Consider the following 21,360-nt stretch of genomic DNA (forward strand, 5'->3'; position numbering starts at 1 on the left):
TATATGTAGTGTGATGAAAGCATTGCTAATTAAAAGCGTTACCTCAATGCTGACGAAAACGGACATAGTGACTTTACTTCCGGTACACTGATTTAGCCGCTGTGGTGGTCGAGTTGTCATAGTGACGGACTCGCGTCTCGAGGACTTGTGTTCGAACCCCACTGTTGCTATAGTGGTGATCGGCTGAAGTTGGTTTTCTATGGTTCCCAACTTTGAGGTGCAAATGCGAGCCAATCTCTCCGTTAAATTGTTTCGCCACAGAGAGCAACAGGCCTCTACAACTATACAATTATTCTATCATTACACTTCACTCATATTTAGAATGATATAGATTTTATGATGACAAATGGCAACATTACACAGAAACAACACGTGCGCGCTCATTCCAGCATGACCAGTTCATTAGAAGTTCCGCAGAGGAATGAAGACGAGGTGCATGTCTGTTTTAGTAGTAGGCAAACATTTAGAATGTTCAATCCCAACTTTTCTGTGACTGACCGAACCAGAACCTTAACGGTGATGCCTGGCCCTATTTTGGGCCATAAGGGCTGAGATCCCTTATGGGACCTGTGTGAAGAAAAGGACGAGAGTAATGTATGTGAAAAAGTGAGTGCGTGTATGAGTTGAGGAAAGGTTGTCAAAATCGGGAGTTTATAAGTTTAATGTTTTCTGGAATTCATTGAAATTGAATTTTAAGGCTAGTAAAATGCAGTCACTGCCTCAGATTTTTAGTAGTATTCTTATTAGCTTTTGCAGTGAAGAAAGCCCATCGGGCAACGTCTTGATGTTTGCTGCTGCTCGTCTCCCACTGGCTGAAATCTGAAAAATACAAGTTACATACAAAAACAATGTTAGTAGCAAGCTGGGCCGCAACTAGGCACTTTTTCAGCCAGGGCAAGGATGCATTTTGCCCCCCCCCCTCGGAGGTAGGGTTGCCGGATTTCAAAAAACGTTTGGGGGGGGGGGAACCACAATTTTCCGGTGAACCATTCATTTAAATAATAGATAGCAGCAACTACTGGCCAAAAAATCATCATTAATGATAGTTTCCCCTCGTATTAACCTGCAATATTCGTTGCTACTACACACACACACATATATACTGAACTTTCAATACTCTTTCTTCACCAGGATTGAAAGAAATTATTCTTTTTGCTGACCAATGTGCTCTTTAATAATTTTTTTTTACCTGAGAGTACCTATTACTCTGTGCGGAATAACAAAACAACATAGTACCAGAGCTGTAAAGGCTCACCTGGACACCCGGGGGGTGCATAGGGGAGTCTTCGTTGAAATTGTTACCCCTGCGCCAAACGAAGATAACGTGATTGTTGTGGACAGGAAACAGAAATGTAAGTATTTTGTACAGGAGCAAGTAAAATAACTTTTTTTCGATAAGTCAGAGATAATGAAAATATTTACTTGTGTGAAATTTATTTTAAATTCATTAAAACAACTATGCACGATACATACATATATATGTATACTAGGTAGGGGGCTCTGCCCCCCTGTCACCTGTGTGGTGGCCAACCCCCCCCCCTCTTTTCACAACATATATTGTTTTTTTCATCCCACTTCATCAGAGAGCCATGAAAAGTGACATGAGAAAGCACCAGCATACTGATGAATTTTACAATAATAAAAGAAAAAAAAGCAAATGTGATTCATCAAGTACCCCCAGAAAACTTCTCCATGGGGGGTCCCCAGACTGGAGCCTTGTTGGACCACAAAAAATTTTCACTTGTATTCATTTTACCAACAAATAAATTCCAGGGCTCCCAATCAAGAACCCGGGACCCAATTCATAGAATTTTAGAATGCAATTCATCCAGGGCTCCCAAAATGAAACTTGTCAACTTCCAGACGTGGCCCCCGACCTGGAAGCTTGTCGGACATCCCCTCTGTGAGGGCCACAAAAAATTTTCATTTGTATTCATTTCACCAACGAATAAAATCCAGGGCCCCAACCAATTACCCTTGATCACAATACGCAGATGTTTAGAGGGTGCCCTAAACTGGATTTATCTCGGGCTTCGCTGTTGCAAATTTCACAATGTTAAACAACAAAAATCATTGAGATTCATCCAAAGCCCCCGAAATGAAACCTGTCAACTTTTCCATGGGAACTCCTGACCTGGAGACTTGTTGGACATCCCCCTGTGAGGGCCATGAAAATTTTTTATTCGCATTCATTTTAACAACAAATAAAATCTACGGCCGCCCAATCAAGGAGCCGGGACACAATTCACAATTTTTTATGGGGTCCCAGACTGGTTATATCTTGGGCTTCAGCTTTTTCAATGTTAAAGCAGCAAGAAAACAATGAGATCCATCAAAGACCCCTGGAAATGAAACCTTTTAACTTCCTCATAATGGTTATATGTGCAATGCCCTCCCCCCCCAGGTACCCGACCCTGTGTGTTGGGAGCAATGGTGATATATGTATATTATACATACCTCTCGGTATGACCCCCACAAGGGCAAAGCTGACAGGGGCCGGAATAATTCTCACCACTTTTTGATTTTTCACACTATGAATTATCCACAAAGGGGCCCCGTGAAAAAGCTGGTTTGGTGGTCCCGCCAACTATCCTGCCTGGGGCATGGCTCCCACAAAGGGTGGGCTGACACTCCAGCCCTGGGGCCCGGGACGATTTTTAATTTTTTTTGATTTTTCACGCTATATATTCATCATGAAGGGACCTATGAAAGTCTGGTCAGGGGCCCCCGCACAAAAGATCCCAGCCTAGGGGCCCTGCTCCAGGATGTGAGGGCCACGCCTCTCGGTTCATACACATAATTTGGTCCCGATGAGCCAAACGGTTCCCGATATATTCAAGAGTTAAATGAAAACTTCACCAACTTTCCGTGTTGCATAGAAACAGGTCCTTTTCGAGTTTGTGGTTTACATTATAGAGTTTACACCTACTATATCTAGCTTAAATATCGTGCATAGTTTTTGTTTTAACGAATTTAAATTTTCCTCTTGGTTGCCTCATTCTTTGAATTTTTCTTTCGTAATGTCATTGAAACTTTTCTATATAATGAATGTAAATAAATATCTAGAGTCAGGGGCCCTTATCCTCAAGAATAAACTTTTTTAATGTATCTATTGCTTTCATGCCTTATATACAGGAAAAAGTGGTCTTCCATTCCTCAAAAGTAGTTCTTCAGTGATTCGACCAGTTTGATCATTTCTCTACTGTCACCCTAGGGGCTATTCAAGTATTACGTAAGCAGATTTTCACCCATCTTTAACCCCCACCCTCTCTTGTCAGCAAAAAGTTGGTGTCGTCATCAAAGTCGGTGGTCTGGAGGCAGACGTCGGTGGATTGCCATTGCCGTGGTTTGGGTGGAGAAATTGTTTCGTCGACGTCGGTGTAATCAGACTTAGAAAAAACTTGATGCGGAAGAGATTGTTTGCCGAGTCCTGTCCTCAGGGCTACAGCAGCAGCTTACAAAAGGCCTGGCGGGCTGAAGAAAAACCATGAGAAGAAAATCTCATGGGCAGTGATGGTAATTCGTGGAAAAAGTGGCCAAAATTGGTCCATATGGGAAATTTCTTGGCGTTTGTGGGAAATTTTGAGAGTTCATCAAACAAAAGAATTTTTATTTGAAAAATATATAAATCAAAACAATGCTTTTCTAGTGTAAAATACTTGACTATATAATTCCACCGATAGATGGCAGCATAATTTTCGGAATGCGTGGGAAAAATTTCATGGAGGAAAGAACCTCCATGAAATTCATTCCTCCATGGAAAAATTTACTCAAAAGGAAAATTTTTAGCTGGAAGAGGTTACCATCATTGCTGCTGTCACATTTCTTCGATATCAACACCGCAACATCAGGATTTTCTTCACAGCTATACAATTAACTTACTAAAAGGACTAATCCTCTTAGGTTGTGAAGGCAAATACATCTGCAAAATCAATTAAGATCGCAAGCGGATTCTCTCTACTTATGACGGCCCATGGGACCTCAGTCTCATGGGTTTCATCAGCCCGCCAGGCCTTTTGTAAGCTGCTGCAATAGCCCTGAGGGCAGGACTCGGGAAAACAATTTCTCGCATTCCGCAAATGGGACTCTCTCTGCGTTGTGATAGCGTGACGCAGGGGTGGGAAGTGACCAAGTCCATTTCGGAGCAGCAAAATTCAGGATTCGGAGCAGTTTTGGAGCAGCAAATTCAGGATTTGGTGCAGTTTTGAAGCAGCAAATTCGAGCAATTTTGGAGCAGCAAAATATGGGATTCGGAGCAGATATTAGTAAAATGGAGCAGTGAAATTAACAAGAATATTTTCGTTGACCCTCAACCCTTTTCAAAATAAAACTGCAGCATGTCTTTTGTTATCAAACATCTTTTTGTCAGCTTGATTTTTGTTTTTGGTGTTTCAGGCTTTTGACACCTTGTTTGAAAGAGAGGCTGTCATAAAATTTTTTTGCACCCGTCTATTTAAGATGATTTTTGCTGCCTTGAACAGCAGCACTTCAAATGAGCTAAAAAATTTTTATAAGTTTTCAATTTTTTTATACTTGGAAAGAAATTGTTGTAAAATGGGAGAGAATTTCGGAAGAATCAACTCGATGTTTGGCGATTCAGCACTCATAATCTGGCGAGATTGGCGATCTGACACTCGATATTTGGCGATTTAACGCTCGTTATTCGGCAAAATTTCTAAACTAACATTCGTAATTCGGCGGACATGCAGTATTTACTCCCGGAATGAAAATTTATTTTCACGAAACATCGGGATTTAACACAATCACAATCGACTACAGTAATTTCTGCTGCTTCCAGTGACGACTTTTTTTTTGAACGGGAACACTCGAATTCACACTTTAAAGCTGAAAGACCATTGCAAACCACCTTCAGTTCCACGATCACGGACAATATCGGGATTTCGCGATGGAAAGCCCGATGAGGGGCCGATAGTTTAAGTATAGTGGAATAAAACGCTCTTCTCGTAAAGAAACGTTTCGTGGCTGAATGAATGAACGCCAGGGTCTCTGCCACCGGACTTATCCCGTTGCCGAGATCTCTTCCAGCCGCTTCGTGGCAGAGTCTGGAACAATCTGAGTGTGTAGCTAGTGTTGTGTATATTTCAGTGCTGCTATAAATCTATACTTTAAATTGTGAGTGAAGTGTAATGATTGAATATTTGTAACGTTGTAGGCCTGTTGCTCTCTGTGGCGAGACTTTTTAACGGGGAGATCGGCTCGCATTCGCATCTTGAAGTTGGGAACCACAGAAAACCAACTTCAGCCGACCACCACTCTGGGGTTCGAACCTGGAGCCTCGCATCACGAGTCCATCACTATAACCACTCGACCACCACAGCGGCAACGTTTCTTGGCTAGCAGGAACAAAAATTTTTTGGCACCCTTTCCAAAATTCCGGGCATACAGAAGCAAAATTCGCTATTTGGCGCAGAAAAATGTGAAAATACGCTATTGGAGCAGGATGGCGCAGAGTTCCCACCCCTGGTGACGCTTAAAATACGTTATTAAAATCATTTTCTGACTGAGTGAAAGTGGTGAGGGCGGTAAGTTACCTTCCAACTTGAAGCGAGTGGCGCTCTGGTGCGGCGAAAATACAAGAGCTGACGGCGGTATCCAGGACGGCGAGATGATGGATGTTAAAAACGATTTCTTCCCGGTCGTGCAGTGCTGGTTGACTTACCAAACGAATCACGGTCAGTATGAGTCCCGGATTCTTAGAATCCTCATCTCTATGTCATTGGTGTGAATTAAACACTTGATTAAAACAATGGCACCACAGCCCTCTTAAGAGGACTGTTGCTACAAGATGGGTATATTTTCCCACATAATCATTAGTTCCATTATATTTTCATCTCTCCAAAAAGCTTCTCCCATTATTTCGACCAAGTTTAGAAAACCAGCATCAACCCCTTATTTAATCATTAATTTCAACAAAATCAAATATATTCTCATTACTTAAGGGGGCGGAGCAACTTTCCCCCCTTTTTTTAATGTATTAATATAATATATGCGATTAAATACAATATATCCATTATCATCATTATATACATCTTATTTACATTTTAACAAGCTCTCATCTTTCACCATCTAATCAATGTCTCAAGTCATTTATCAGAAGAATTTGTCTCATGAGGACCTTATGTGCATTATTTTCAATTTATATTACAGAAGATACATTTATTTATACAATTAGTTAGATATTAAAATTTAAATAAAAATTCTTTTCTAAATTGTGGGGCCAAAAGATTTTTTGGTCTGGTATGTTTGAGAAATTCTCTTTCATTATATTGTGAAATACACTGCTGGCCACCCAAATTGCAACACCAAGAAAGACAAGAGATATTGCAACAATATTTATTTTGTAGATAACATGTTGACCAAGCATCAAATGATTAAATTTATAGACTTCTGTGAAATGTGGTTCCTGCCAAAATCAGTAGCCAGAGTAGCCGCCATTGTTGGAGATCACCGCTGCCACACGCCTCGGCATTGATTCAAAGAGACTTTGGATGTGTTCTTGGGGTACAGCAGACCAAGCAGCTTCCACGCGTTGCCAAAGTTGATCTGGTGTGGCAGCTGGGGATGTAATCTGGGTCAATCGTTGAGCAACCATGGACCACATGTTTTCTATCGGCGAAAGATCCGGAGAGCGAGCTGGCCAGGGAAGCAATTCAATCTGGTGATTAACGAAGAACCTTTGGACAATGCGTGCCACGTGTGGTCGCGCATTATCCTATTGAAATATGGCTGTGGGCAAGCCCTGAAGGTAAGGAAGAACAACTGGCTCCAACACCTCGGAGATGTAGCGCTGGCTTTTTAATGTACCGGCAATGCGTACTAGAGGAGTGCGAGAGTGATATCCAATACCGCCCCATACCATAATACCCGGTGCAGGACCAGTGTGGCAGTGCATAACGCAGCTGTTCAGCATCCTCTCTCCACGGTGTCTCCAGACTCGAATCCGACCATCGTGGTGTTGCAGACAGAAGCGTGACTTTTCAGTAAAGACAATTTCATTGTATTGTGCCGTCCACATCCTTCTTTCATCGCACCATTGGCGGCAGAGACGTCTGTGGTTCTGCGTCAAGGGTAGACGAAGCAATGGACGTCTTGCGGACAGACCACTCTGCTGTAAATGGTGTCGAATGGTACGCACAGACACTGGATGATGCGGTACAGACTGAATGTGCTGTGAAATGGTTCGTAATGTGGCTGAGCGATCCGTCACTGCCATACGCCTGTCATCACGTGAAGTGGTGCACTGAGGTGGGTGCGATCGAACACGTCGGTCCGTCGTACCCTCCTGCATCCAACGATCACATATCCGCATTACAGTTGTTTGGTTTCATCCAACACGACTACCGATTTCCCTGAAAGATAATCCACAATCTCGGTAGGCCACTATCCTTCCTCTGTCGAACTCGGATACTTGATCAAAAGATGATCGCTGTTTTCTACGAGGCATAATTGATCGTTTTTTTGAAAAAACCACAAGAAAAACACAATTGCCGTACTTCAAATCATCGAAATCTCCAAGCCTTAAATAGCGCTTTGAAGTGGCGCCACAGGCACGCGTGATGTGCGTCTGCGCTGAAATTCTAATCATTTGCATATCTCACCTCCGCTAATGCATGTTGTAAATTTCATATTATTTGCATGCTTCCTTCAGGGTGTTGCATTTACGGTGGCCGTGACGTTTATTCTGTGACGTGAACATGGATCCCTTCTTCATTCTTGCCATAGGTCGGTCCGGCTAGACTAAGGCAGCAATACCTGAAATGAAAGAAAATCTCCGTCGGTGTGTGGAGCAGAAAAGCACATCCGCCAATCTCATCTGTTGAAAAAAAAATTGACTGGGCTCGCGCTCCGGGGGTTTTTTTTTTTGGCAATTCAGTAGAGTGGTTGCCTATGCTGAAGTCCACAGAACTTGACTTTCATTTGTGATTGGCTCTGGGCTTCCGTTGGACATTGTTGTCGGGTTACAATTTTTGAGCGTTCTTTTCCTTTGATGTAATTTGAGTGATAAGACGTGACTGAATTTTCATTTTGATAACATGAACATCAACACATCAACCTTCAAGGATTGGGAAGGGGATAGTCTTCTTCATTGTACTACGAAAAGAATGCTTCTTGTAAGAGCACCTGATCTGTTAAATAAAGAAAAAGAAAAAAACTATTAGTTTACTACACAAAATTAATTTAAGTACCAAGTTAGATCTGTCAATGAAATTTGGCAAATTTATCAATTATTATTATAGGGATAAATCTGCAAAAAAAGGAGAAGGTTCAAAATTAATGCTAAAAAATAAGGTTCCACATGCATGTGTGTTGATAAATACCTATAAAAAATTAATACATTTAAAATTAGGAAAAAAAACTAAGAAGTAAAAATTGCCCCCGCCACAATAACTAGATACAGGTTGACAACCTCTCGTGGCAAAACAATAAACAAAAGACAGAGTTGCTGTCGAATATGATGGGTCTCAATCACGATTTAATTTTTTGTGGTTAATGGAAGTCTATTATTGCCTGATGTCAGGTAGGTGTAAGATACAAGATTCATTGAAAGACTGGTTATTTGTGGAGATGAAGATTACAAGGATTACAAAATGAAAAACTTGATTGATGAACATTTTTTAAAACATTTATTTGATGCATGGATATATTCAATTGTCAATTATGCAATCAGTGCTTGGAGAGGAGCATATTACAAGAATATTCGGAAATTAGATAATATATATATAACAGAATAAAATCTCAAATATTAATCGATAGTTCCAAAATACAATGCCATACTCTAACTTTGAGACAAAACTTTTTGTACAGAGTTATCAAATTTTCACGATTAAATGAAAAATCAAAATAGAACTACAAATAGATATAAGAGTTTATCAAGTACCAAAACCAAATAAGACATTACATAAAAAGAGCTTTCCTTCATTGCCCCTAAGATATTAAACATTTTTCACACTGAAAATCAATTTAATAATAATAAAAACATAAATCATGAGATTTTTGACTTAGTCAGACGCATAGATTACGAAACCATTTAGATGAAAGCATTGAAAGAGCAAAAGAGAATAATAAATAATAGAATTGGTGTACGATGGTTGTATTATATTGAGCTTCACGAACAACAACTTAATTGTGAACATTATTCAGATATATATATAGATAAGCAAAAATACATTTGTGAACACATATCTAATAGATATAATAATGCTGTTGCAAGAGAAAGAAAAAATATTCTATAGCTTATTCCTTTAGGCCTGCTGGAAGGACTTTTCAGTCCCTTGAGCCTACAAAGTGTTTGTTTGTAATATGTGTGCATCCATTTTTTTTTTTTTTTGTGTATTATATATTTGTATTTGTGTAACACATTTCTAGATTTGTGTACTACATACTTGTATTCGTGTAACACATGTCTGAATTTGTGTATTACATGTTTGTATTTTTGAAATTTAAAAAAAAAAAAAAAAAAAGAAAATTCATCACTGCCCCCACAGGGAGTCAAACCCCGGTCTCTCGCTTGCCGGACGAGTGCTCTACCATCTAAGCTATGGAAGCAGATAGAATATTTCAACCTTGGAGAGTATATATATGTTGAAAGTGGAGAGGACATTTCTATATGCATGTGGCTATCATTCATGAGCTATTAGTTGTTTGTTGCCGCCATCCACGTACAGTTCTTTTCAACAGATATATATACGATCCAAGGTTGAAATATTCTATCTGCTTCCATAGCTTAGATGGTAGAGCACTCATCTGGCAAGTGAGAGACCGAGGTTTGACTCTCCGGGGGGGGGGGGGGGGGGGGCAGTGATTAATTTTTTTCCTTGTAATCTTCATCTCCACAAATAACCAGTCTTTCAATGAATCTTGTATTGACAAGTGGAAAAGACATTTCTATATGCAGGTGTAAGACAGCTGATACTCTGAATTAGTGAGAATTCGATACTCTGTCATTCCTTCCCAATGAAAAATTCGATAATGATGAATATTTATTCCCAATAAACTGTGAAATTGCTTATTCTTATTTAGTTTAATTCTATTTGAGATAACTAACATGAAAATAATAGAAAAATTGCTGAATAAAATCTATGCAGAGAAAAATAAAAAAAGTGTCATCGGTATTTCCCTATCAGAGAAAAATTCCCCCTGTGACACCATAACCCTGCATTGTCCCTTACCAATCGATACTGGTGTCTCCTTGTAAAAGCAGTCGATTGACAGTGTACTAATAATTCTTGGTCCATCTTATCCATCCCGTTAAAAATTTTTAACACTTCGATCATATCTCTCAGACACCTGCATTTATCCAATGTAAACATACAACAAGTTGTATTAAAAAATGAAGTCGCTCTTCATAACTCAAGCCCCATGTGCCAATAAAGGCAAGCGTAGCTCTTCTCTGCACCCCTTCAACCAATTCTATGTCTCTCTGAAGGTATGGTCTCCAAAACCTTACAGCATACTCCAGTCCAGGATGAACTAAGCCTTGGAGAAGCGAAAGAATGACTTTAGCAGAATGCAAAGAGACCTTTTTGAAAATTAAACCAAGCAGTCTATCCGCTTTTTTGTATGTGATTGTACTTGTAGTGTTATTGTCAAAAAAAGAAAAAAAAGAATACAAACTGCTTTAGAGCTCACCTGGAGTTTTCATCACAATTTCAACAACTCTTTGTAAAGGCATTGTCCTGACTTGATACCTGCAAGCTCTTTCAATCAGCTCCTGTTGTGACGTAACAATTACCACCTTCCCCGGTCCAACTGAAAACAAGAGGGTTAACATAAGAATAGGGAGCAAAAAATTGTGATGTGAAAACAGAACAATCCATAACTGGGAACAAAAAGAAAACTGAAAAGTATCAAAATAAAAAATTATATGACGGATGAAAAAATTTGTTTTTTCTAACTTGCCTTGGTAACGAAGACCTTGTGCATTATGCACGACATGGCCTTCAAAATCACATTCTGGATCTTCACAGTTACAAAACTGCCTCTGAAATTCTTCTGCCTGAAAATAATAAAGAAGTACTATTACACTGCTAGACAAATCACAATTTATGCCATGGAAAAATTACTTTTTTTTTCAAAGAAGCAGCAAAAGTAACAAAACAAAATGGAACTTTATAGTATTTTTATACATCTTATTATTATTATACAAATCTCATATTATCTGTTGTTATTAATGTAAATAATAAATAAAATAATTCTTGAATACATCTTTTATAAACTTACTTCTTTTGGTGATTCTAAATCTATGAGCCCAAGTGGCAGCAGACATTCTTCAAAAGTTTTCATTGCCAACCTAATATCATGGTTTCGTCTCTGAAAAGAACACAGGATAAGGCGTGAATATAATGGTATGCACGTGAATAAAATACCTGTACTCAGTGGTGAATACATAAATATGTGGACATAAAGGAAAAATGATTGCAATCGAAAAATATACATACAGGGTGCATAGTTAACAGCACGCACAACATTTTACTAGTGAACCATTGATCTTAGAGGCATACTACAAATTAGAAAAATTATCCAAATAACGTGTGAAACTCAGATACATTATTCATGTTGCAAGGTGTTATTAAATTATGAAAATTAAATTTTTTATATGGACAGCCTATCCTCAAAAGCCCAGTTAGAAAGTTGTTGCCTGTCTCTTTTGATGCCAAAAAAATGCCCATGTTTCTAAGTGTAATAATCGTGGAGATATTCGAATTAGAAAAATGGTCTAGTGCTGTTCTTTCTCAACTTTTCTATATTTTTGAATTAGAGTATTTCAGCAAATATTGAACTTAGAAACAGTTTTTTTTTTTTGGCCTCATTAGAGACAGGGCAGCTACTTTCCAGTTGGGTTTTTTGAGGACAAGGTGTCCATATAAAAAGTTAATATTTATTGGGTACATTTTCTAATTGGAAGTATGCCTCTAGGAACAATGGTTCGTCAGTAAAATGCTGTGCTGTTACCTATGCATCTTGCACGTATATGTATATGTTACTGCCACAGCCCGAAGTTGGCCAATTCGCGACGGGCCAGTCCAGTTGACCAGGAAGATGTCCGAAATTCGGGTTTTTGCAGGGCTTTGGTCTTCCCTACTTATAGATATGTAGGGGATATACATCCCAATATCGGTCCCTATGATTCAGGGTTACCACTGCATTGGCATATTTTTTTGTGATAATTATGGCCATTTGCAATTACACATATTAACCATTCGGGGTTACCACTGCATTGGCATATTTTTTTGTGATGATTATGGCCATTTGCAATTACACATATTTAACCATAAGGATTATGGTTAGCTGATCATTTGATCGTTTTTGTCGCACCATGGTATTTTCTGCACACGAGGGCTGATTAGACCGGGACCTACAATAAATTGCTAGGCAGCAATCTTTTTCTGTGATCATGTCGTCGTTTCTGTTGTACCCGCGTCAGGAAAGTTTCTAACAAGGACAAACCGGGTATCGAACTTGCAACACCTCTGAACATCCTTTGGTACTTTAGGCGAGTATATTATTGACCAGAGCTACTGCGCTCGATTATGATTAGCTAGGGCAACCCTAATGATAAAAGGAATCTGAATATCGATATTTTAATGATTCATATATATGGATCGATGTAGAGGCTGGTAGAAGATCAGCGAAAGCCAGAATTTTGGACATTGGCCAGGTCAACTGGACTGGCCCTATCGCAAATTGGTCACCTTCATTCTTTGGCAATAGCATATATATTGCGAAACACTTAAAAACAAATGTGCTGCCACATACGTATGGAGCCAACAGTCCAATCACCCCGGATTCCTTTTATTCGCTTGATAACTACAACAGGAACAGAAAATTTCACTGTCTTCCCTATAGGAAAGAATAAACACGCAAATACATATCTTCTCTATAATATATAATCACAAACTCTTAACTCTTTAATGCCAGATAGAAGACCTGGGAAATTCATAAAAATACCAAGATTTTGTATTTGAAGTGGACTTGTTCAAATTTCGGCCACTTTTCCTCTCCCCACCCTTTCTCCGTGAGTTTCTATTCATGCTACCCTTTTCATTGACGTTCACCCCTATTGTTCTATCATTTTTACCCTACTTCTGAAATACTAGTTGCCCCAACCATTTTTTTTTTTTTTGTCTTCTGCCTTGCCTCTGAGAAATGCTATATTTTTATCAGTACGTACTTGGAAAAAACCTTATTAGAAAGCAATTTTGTATATACACCAGGTCTATTTCTCCAGGAGGCTTTCAAAGAGTGAGAAATAAGGTGGTCAGTCAAGCGTAAGTCAAGGCTCTTGAATATTGAACTCAGAATCATAGGGGAATTTTTTTTGTTGGCACCAGGAGAGACAGGGCAACAACTTTCTAATGGGGTTTTGGAGCTCTCAGGTACTCTATAAAAAGCTAATTTTTTTCATATTTACAACTATACAACCAATAAGGCCAATTACTGTAACTATACAACCAAATAAGACCATACAAAAACACCAGATATCAAGATCACTAAAATAGAAAAAAATTGAAAGTGACGAAACAACAAAAGAATTCGTGTTTTGATACAAACGGAATGAAAGTGAAAGAGATGACTGAAGACGCTACAAAGCAACAACCAAAGTGAGCCACTACCCAAATTCTTCTGCTATTGTTGTCAGTGTTCATATATTGAGGTAGTATATGCAAAGCCAATTTTTCTTGGAATTCACCTGTATTTATTTATCTCCTTATACATATGGTCTATTATTCACTTTGTGTAAATGAATTCTTCAGTCAAGTGGATCAGAGGCTCAAAGTGTGAGGGACAAGAAGTGGTGTTTATTCAAAATTTATTCTTGTGTTCTTATCACTAATTTTAAGCCCAGCTGGGTGCAGAAACCAGAACTTTCTAAAAGCACTAAATCCGCGAAAATAACATGGTCTTTCTTTCAGTTTTACTGATTTTTATTTTACTTTTTTGGCAGAAACTTTTCATTTTCTTGGTGTGTGTATGTTTTGCTAAAAAACAAACATACACAAAGAGCGAAAACAAAATTACAAAAAACTCAAATTCAGTAGTTGAAGAAATCACTTAAAATTGTACGAAAGTTAATAAACAATGAACAACAATGATGCTCAAAATCAACATTTTTATTTTTTTATTCGACATTGATTACTTCGGTTTCTAATGGGACCGATATATAATAGCTACATCTAAATTTGTACATATATAGAGTAGAGTAAAATTACCTTTTGAGTGAGACAATATACCATGAGAAAACCAGACTAACCTAAGTTCTCTTATTATTTTGGGCCAAACTAAGTTGGTTTTCCCTTGGTATATCATATAACGAGTGCTTCATAAAAAAAAATGCCAGAAGAAATAAAATTGTGGGGTCTATTCTAGGGAGCTAGTGACTGAAATATGAATCAGCAAGATGGCAATGTTTAGAAAAAAAAAATTGATGCCTCGTGAAACAATTATTACAACATCAAGACCAGTATTTCCCAACCTTGATGCTGCAGGAGCGTGGACCCCCTGTAGTGAAAAACAGTGCTCTGCAGACCTTCGTAGTAGAGAACAATGCTCTGCAAAGGTCAATTTCGACACCATCCTCCCGTAAAAAAGGCAAAATGTATTTTTTTTAATAATTTGCATTACATGAAAATAAAATTAACTGCAATTTTACAGTAAAAATGTGTCACTCATTGCAATGGTAGTAAATGAAAATTGAAAATGATCCTGTGAACCCCTTGCAAAGTACTCGCGGACCACGGGTTGTAAAACATTGATTTTGACTATAAAACATCATGAAACAAAAGCATACTTTTTTAATGACCCCCCACATATTTATAAGAAAAGTCATGAAGACATCTATTATACAATTTTGAATTTTCCAGAGCTAAATTGACCAAGTCTGAAAAGAACTAGAGATCGTGGCTGTCATATATATCCTGCGCCCAAGGCTGAGATTTTTTTGCACCCCTCTATAGTAAATTTATGTAAAAAAAAATATATAAAAGATTAAATTGGGGGAAAACTTTGAGCAACTGGCATTTTGTTATGGGGGGTGGTGTACAAAATTTTTTTTTTATATTTTCTTTTATTATATTTTACGCATCGACTGTAACGAAGTGATTGCAAACACTGTTCAATTAATTTAGTTTATTTAATATTATATTTCCACTAGTCTAAAATTCTTTGATCAGAGAAATGGTAACAAGTGAACAGACGTGCCAACTTTTGAAATCCAGAAATCCGTAGATTCTCCCGAGGGGGGTACCCCCCCCCCCCCGACACTCATAGTCTCGATCAAAAAAAAATTTCGAATTTTTTTTTTTTATTATGAAAAAGTTACATTCTTCACACCCCCCCCCCCCCAAGAGAAGAATTTAATTGCATGTCAGTCTTTCCATGCAGAATAGAGAAATCACATCTACATAATGTTCATAAAGTATAAGTGTTTCCTTTCCTGGATGATAGTGATTGATAATCTTGGGTATATGAATTCTTAAAAGCTTTATATTTAGCTGTATATAGCTTAAAGTTTTATATTTTCTTTCCGAAGATGTTTAATTGGAAGAAACTATTAAAAAAAATTCAAATTACAAAGCTGCGGACGAAAAAACACGTTTACCGCACGGCTGTTAATGGAATACAATAACGATTATACTGGAATTTCGGCAACCAAGGTCATGCCCCTGATAAATGATTGCCGATAAACGCTACGAAAACGAAGTCGCGTCTTTGCCAGTTGCTTAAATGCGGTCACAGAGACTTTTTTTAACGGCTGCTCGATGGAAATGACCACGGCTGTTCTCTATGGCTGTTTTCCCTAACGACTACGGTAATCATTGACCCCACGACAACGTGAATTCAAAATCTAATTTTCTGCCAAAATCCGGAGAAATTTTAACAAATCCGGAGAGCGGGAGGAAGGATGAAAAATCGGGAGAGTTGGCAGGTCTGAGTAAAGCTTTTCACACCGTGTCAAATAAATTGAGCCCGGTTAGTACGGTGTTGTGATGAATCGGAGTGTTTTATTAGTGTTATAAACATTAATGATATAAAAAAAATTGAAATACATGTATTTATGAATGTGTAGTTTTGCATATATGCATGTTTCCATGAAACTGCGCAAGAGAAAAAAAATTTTCCCCAGTTTTTTGGAAAAATAACATTAAAAAAAGAAACAATCTACAGAATTTGTGAAAAATCTTCCATCAGACCTGCATAAGACATTTTTTAATTTCCTTTTTTTTTTTTTGGTTAATAATATCTTGTGTTTTTCTAAGTATTTTAATTACTGCAGAAATCAATCACACCTGACAAGTATATTTAATAAAATTTATCTTCAATTTAAATAGTTTTACTCTCGGGTTATAAACTGTTCACACAAATTTAAAATTATTTTAGCACATGAGAAAAATTTGGTATCAGAAGGAAAAAAATTGTCCAAGTGATTATATATTCTGGTTATTTTCTAGTGTCTTTTTGAAAAAGGTCGCCAACACCGTATTGTTACGAATTACGAACAAAAATAAACTTTCACTTCCTTCTATGGAAGACAGTAACTTTGCTTGGATATAATCGGTCCATTCTCAAGGAACATTCTACTACATCAGCTTTTAAAATCCCATTGATAGGGCATTACATTTATCTTTTCCATTCCCACCCCTGACAACAGCTTTCATCTTCTTCCCCGTTGGTGACAAAAGCCTACCAAAACATACATCCCCCCTGGCTGGGCTGACTTGAGGCGGTTACGGGCATTAACCTGCTCGGCCGATCTGGGCATTATAGAGTTAAAGTGCCTGTTTCTATGCAACGACAATCGGTGATGCAAATTGGTTACAATTTTGGGTTTTTCATTTTACTCCATACAGAATGGTTTGACCCACTGGGACCAAGTTGTGTGTATGTACCAAGATTTATGTATATATCACCAGTGCTCCCAACACACAAGACCCGAGTAACCCAGAGCGGGGCGGTAGATAGACATCTTCATGGGGAAGTTGACAGGTTTCATTTTGAGGTGCCCTTGATGTATCTTATTGTTTCCTTGTTGCTTTAAGACTTTTTTTTTTTAAGCCGAGCACAACTCAGGTAATGGGCAATTTACTACGCTATGGGCAATTTACTACTTAGTGAGTTGTGCCGGAAGTGTAAGTATATGTAGCTAACAGTCTGTGTGCGTATCTAGTGTTGTGTGATTTTTTCAGTGCTGCCATATATATCTCAGAAGTGAAGTGAGTGAAGTGTAATGTGTGGGCGGGCAGAGTATGGAAGGGAAAGAGACGCAGACGAGAGAGAAACGAAACACACGTGTAGTCAGACGAACGACATTTAATACAAGCAAAGAGAATAACTATCATACAGCAGCAGTCAAGTGGAGGGAAAAAAGAAAATCCCCTTAAGAGGGAAAAGTTACGTATATGGGGAAAGAACATGAATACACACAGTAGAAGGGGGGGGAATGATATTATTCCAACATAATGACTGAATATTTGCACTGTTTGCAGGACTGTTGCTCTCTGTGGAGAGACTTTTTAACGGGCAGATCGGCTTGCATTTGCGCCTTGAAGTTGGGAAGCACAGAAAACCAACTTTAGACGACCACCACTGTGGCAGGGTTGTCAAATTTGCTCCCCGGGTAGATACCCATTCCCCCCCCCCCCCCCCCCCCGGGCTGGGTTTTTTAGCTTAACAAACGGTATTTTTTGGGGAAAATGGGTTTTTTTATAGGGAACATTGTTTGTTTTTCGAAGAAAATGTGTTACTTTCAGGTTAAAATTTTAGTTTGAGCTTAGTTTATGTATTCCGAAAATTGGTGCATAATGCAGTGTTTAGAATATGTATATTTTGAAATATTTTTTAACAAAAATGTGATAATAAATAATTTCTTGGAATCACAAACACCCTTTTTATAATTCTTCTACCTTTTTCATGTAAGCATTTAAGTATGAGATCCACATATTAAAATATTTTACAAGAAATCGCAAACAGAAAATTGTAACCATGGACCTTAGTTTAAAAAATATACCTGATATATGTGATAAGCGTACCTACAGAAATTTATTTATAATACACAATAATTTTTCACACACACACACACACCCACAAATCCTTGTATAAATAAATTGAAGCATCTGTGAAGAAGTAAATCAATGTATGTAAACTGAATTTTCATTCAAAAAATATTTACATGTTTTTGCAATACTTTTTATAAGTTTTATACAGGTACATCACTTTCATAACTGAAATATCAAGAGACAAAAATAACATTATCTCATAATGAAAAGAAAATAACTGTGGGATTCTTGAATTGAACATTGGCAACCAACATCTTCAATTGAAACAGAACAAAAACTATAGTTTTTCTTATGTGAAAATAACACCTAAGCAGAAAATAAGCCTTAGCTTGATTTTTCAAGATGCTGATAATATCAGCCCGACCCAAAAAATTTGCCTGTTAAAATTGTCAGCCAGATGAAGGCATTCTGTAGGTCTGTTGCTATACATGACAGGTTTCTTGTATAAAGTGATATTAATATATAATAATGTTATTGACATTTGTTTAATGACAATTCAAGTTATTCTGTGGTTTTAAGTTCCCAAAAATAGCTAATTTGGACAAGTGGAAAACACCTCCAGAGTAATGAATCCTCAGAATGACTTATCTTCTCCTCTTAGCCGGATCATTTTTTAATATTATCACTGCTCCTTTAAAAATATTTCAGAATTTAATTTAATGAAGTAGGGATATTCTGTAACAGTGAAGAATTGAAGAAAAAGAGAAGCATGAGACTTTAGCTCCAGAAAATTTGGGTTCAATTATAAAAAAAACTGGTTCTGGTTACATAGCTGAAAGGTTTTATTTTTGACTTATCAGGACACTTTTGGTTACATTTTCTGCGGGGTCTGAAAAATTTGGAGAAAAAAAAATTCAGGCACCATTACCGGACGACCAATAGCGGAGTCTTTTACGACGAACTCTTATATCCAGCTTCTCACGCAAAATCACTCCTCTGGAGGGACATGATAGCAAATTGGCAATTGCATTGGGATATGCCAGAGGCGTCAGGAAGATCAACTCATGAAGTTATGAAGAAAGTAGATACTAGGAACAGGGGCTGGTCACGAGAGCTCATCTTATTTGTCACCGGTCATGGGCCTTTCCCGGCAACCTTACATCGCTTTAAAGTGATTGCCAGCGATAAATGCTCTTGTCTTGAGCCTGGCACGCCCCTGCACTACGCCACATGCTGTCCAGAAACGACACCCTATCACTTCCGTTCGCCGACTGCCCATCTACACAGACCATGGATGCTTGGCATACTACGTCGAGAGGAATCAAAGGAAAAGATAAGAAAAATGGTGAAATTCCTTGAGGAACATCCCGAGAAGATAAGGGATCCGTCTCCTCCAGCTCCTGCAACTTCGATACCAGCGCCGTTAAGGAGATCGCCGCGTCTTCACCCTGACAGTGCGCTGGTGGTACTGTTTGCGAGCGAGGAGCAGGATGAATCCCAAACCTAATTAATGACGTCTCGGAGAAATTAGACTGACTGTATTGAACTGCCGGAGTGCAATGAGGTGCTCTGCCCTTCTTGTCATTTGATACAATCCTTGATCAATCAAATTTCTCATTGCGCCTTTTGCGATACGATTTTTATACAACTTTCCATGATTATTTATTATCCGTGCCCGTTGCACTTTACTTTAACTTGATTAATTTGATTCTTCGATTTACATAATTTTTTATTTCTTTGCACTATATGTAATCTTTGACGTATCAATAAATTTTGGTTTTACCGGAGATGCCCTGTTTCCCCCCCCTCCGGGGGGGGGGGGCGAAGTCATAGCTGCCAACTTTTGAAAATGAAAATTCGGGAGATTTTCGCGCAAACCCGTATTTTATGCTAAAACCATTCCCTAATAAATACAATAGGGATTTTTCCAAATAAAATAGGGATTTTCCAAACATAAAAGTTAAAGTGTAGGGAATAAAATCCCTACTGAAGTCAAATTAAAATAGGGATTTTACACACATGGAAGTTAAACACTTGGGAATAAAATTCCTAGGCAAAAAACAAGTGAAATTGGAGGCCAAAACTTCAATGATGTAAAAATAAATATTGTGTTCAATCAGAAACGCTGTGAACAAACATTCTGCGCGAATGACCCCAAAATCATCGGAAGATGAAGGAAAACACCGTCAATTTTTGAAGAACACTGACTTTTTGTGACACTTGCTTGTCTTTTTTTTCATTTCACATGAGTGATGATGTCACTCTTTCCACCATGACTGATGTTTATGTCCGTAACACAACTTGTACAAAAAGGAAAAGTCGGCCCTCTTCTGGAACGTTTGATGAAAGGAAATTCATCGGAATAAGTATCTTTAAAATTGATTAAGTATGTTTTTGCTTATCAGTATTCGTGTTTTGTTATATCGCACGTTATAACAAAAGAAATTTTGACCACATGTGCGTGACTATAATCTTCAATTATTATCCAGGACTATTGGCTGCTAAGCCATTTCCCTGCACGATAAGACAAACAACTTTCTTGTTACCATCAGAGGGTTTGTAAAACTTCCTTAAAAAGGGAATTTCCCCATTTACGACGTGTGACGTCATTTCGAAAGGGGAAAAAAAAGAGGCTTCATGCCCCACAAGAAATTCCTTAGGGATTGTTTTTATAAGCGGGGATTTTTTTTAATGAAGTAGGGAATTTTAAGGGACAATTAGGGATTTTTGTGATTTTCGTAAAAATTCGGGAGATTTAAGAACTTTTCGGGAGGTCGAGCGATGAAGCTAAAATTCGGGAGATTCCCGAAAAATTCGGGAGACTTGGCAGCTATGGGCGAAGTGCTTACGTTGCTTCTTGCGACAGAGCCTGGGTGTCTCGCGGTTTCTCCAGTTTCTCCAGTCGCACAATGTGTTTGAAAAACTGGAATTGACCAAATTTTTGCAAGTTTCATTGTACAGCTCTTCACATGCTTTGTCAGAACAAAATTACCCAGAATTTACCATGAAGAGGTGGCTGCACATTGAGTTCCACCTACACTCTATCCAATCAACCATCCAAAGTAGGAGAGTGTATGTCCTTTACATTATAGTTACCGAAATTGACTAGGATTTACTGGTTTACAGTTTCTTCTATTGTTTCTTTTCCAAGTGTTCACGTTTAAAGTCTAACTTTTACACAGTGAAACTTGCAAAAATTTGGTCAATTCCAGTTTTTCGAACACATTGCGCAACCAATAAACATTGAAATATCAATGATGTTTTAATTTATTTTACTTTATTGAACCATAAAATAAGCGTAACAAACTTTTGCATGTCGATCGTCAAATTTTAAGTAATATTAAAA

At 38.1% G+C, this 21,360-nt stretch overlaps 1 protein-coding gene across 1 annotated transcript in view; it reads right to left on the minus strand.

The window, feature by feature from the left end:
* Positions 1-6,346: 6,346 nt before the first annotated feature.
* LOC149080940 (uncharacterized) overlaps positions 6,347-21,360 on the minus strand; it is a 29,313-nt gene continuing 14,299 nt past the window's right edge. Inside the window, exons 8-12 of the mRNA XM_089237634.1 lie at positions 12,778-12,861; positions 11,242-11,331; positions 10,921-11,017; positions 10,651-10,770; positions 6,347-8,147 (exon numbers count right to left, since the gene is read on the minus strand). Coding sequence (XP_089093760.1) covers positions 11,318-11,331; positions 12,778-12,861 — 98 coding nt within the window. The 3' untranslated portion in view covers positions 6,347-8,147; positions 10,651-10,770; positions 10,921-11,017; positions 11,242-11,317. The remainder of the gene's footprint in view (positions 8,148-10,650; positions 10,771-10,920; positions 11,018-11,241; positions 11,332-12,777; positions 12,862-21,360) is intronic.

This window comes from Pholcus phalangioides, unplaced genomic scaffold (genome assembly GCF_987345545.1).
Source record: "Pholcus phalangioides strain wild (caught in Gottingen) unplaced genomic scaffold, Ppha-v1.0 ptg000010l_1, whole genome shotgun sequence".
NCBI lineage: Eukaryota > Metazoa > Arthropoda > Arachnida > Araneae > Pholcidae > Pholcus > Pholcus phalangioides.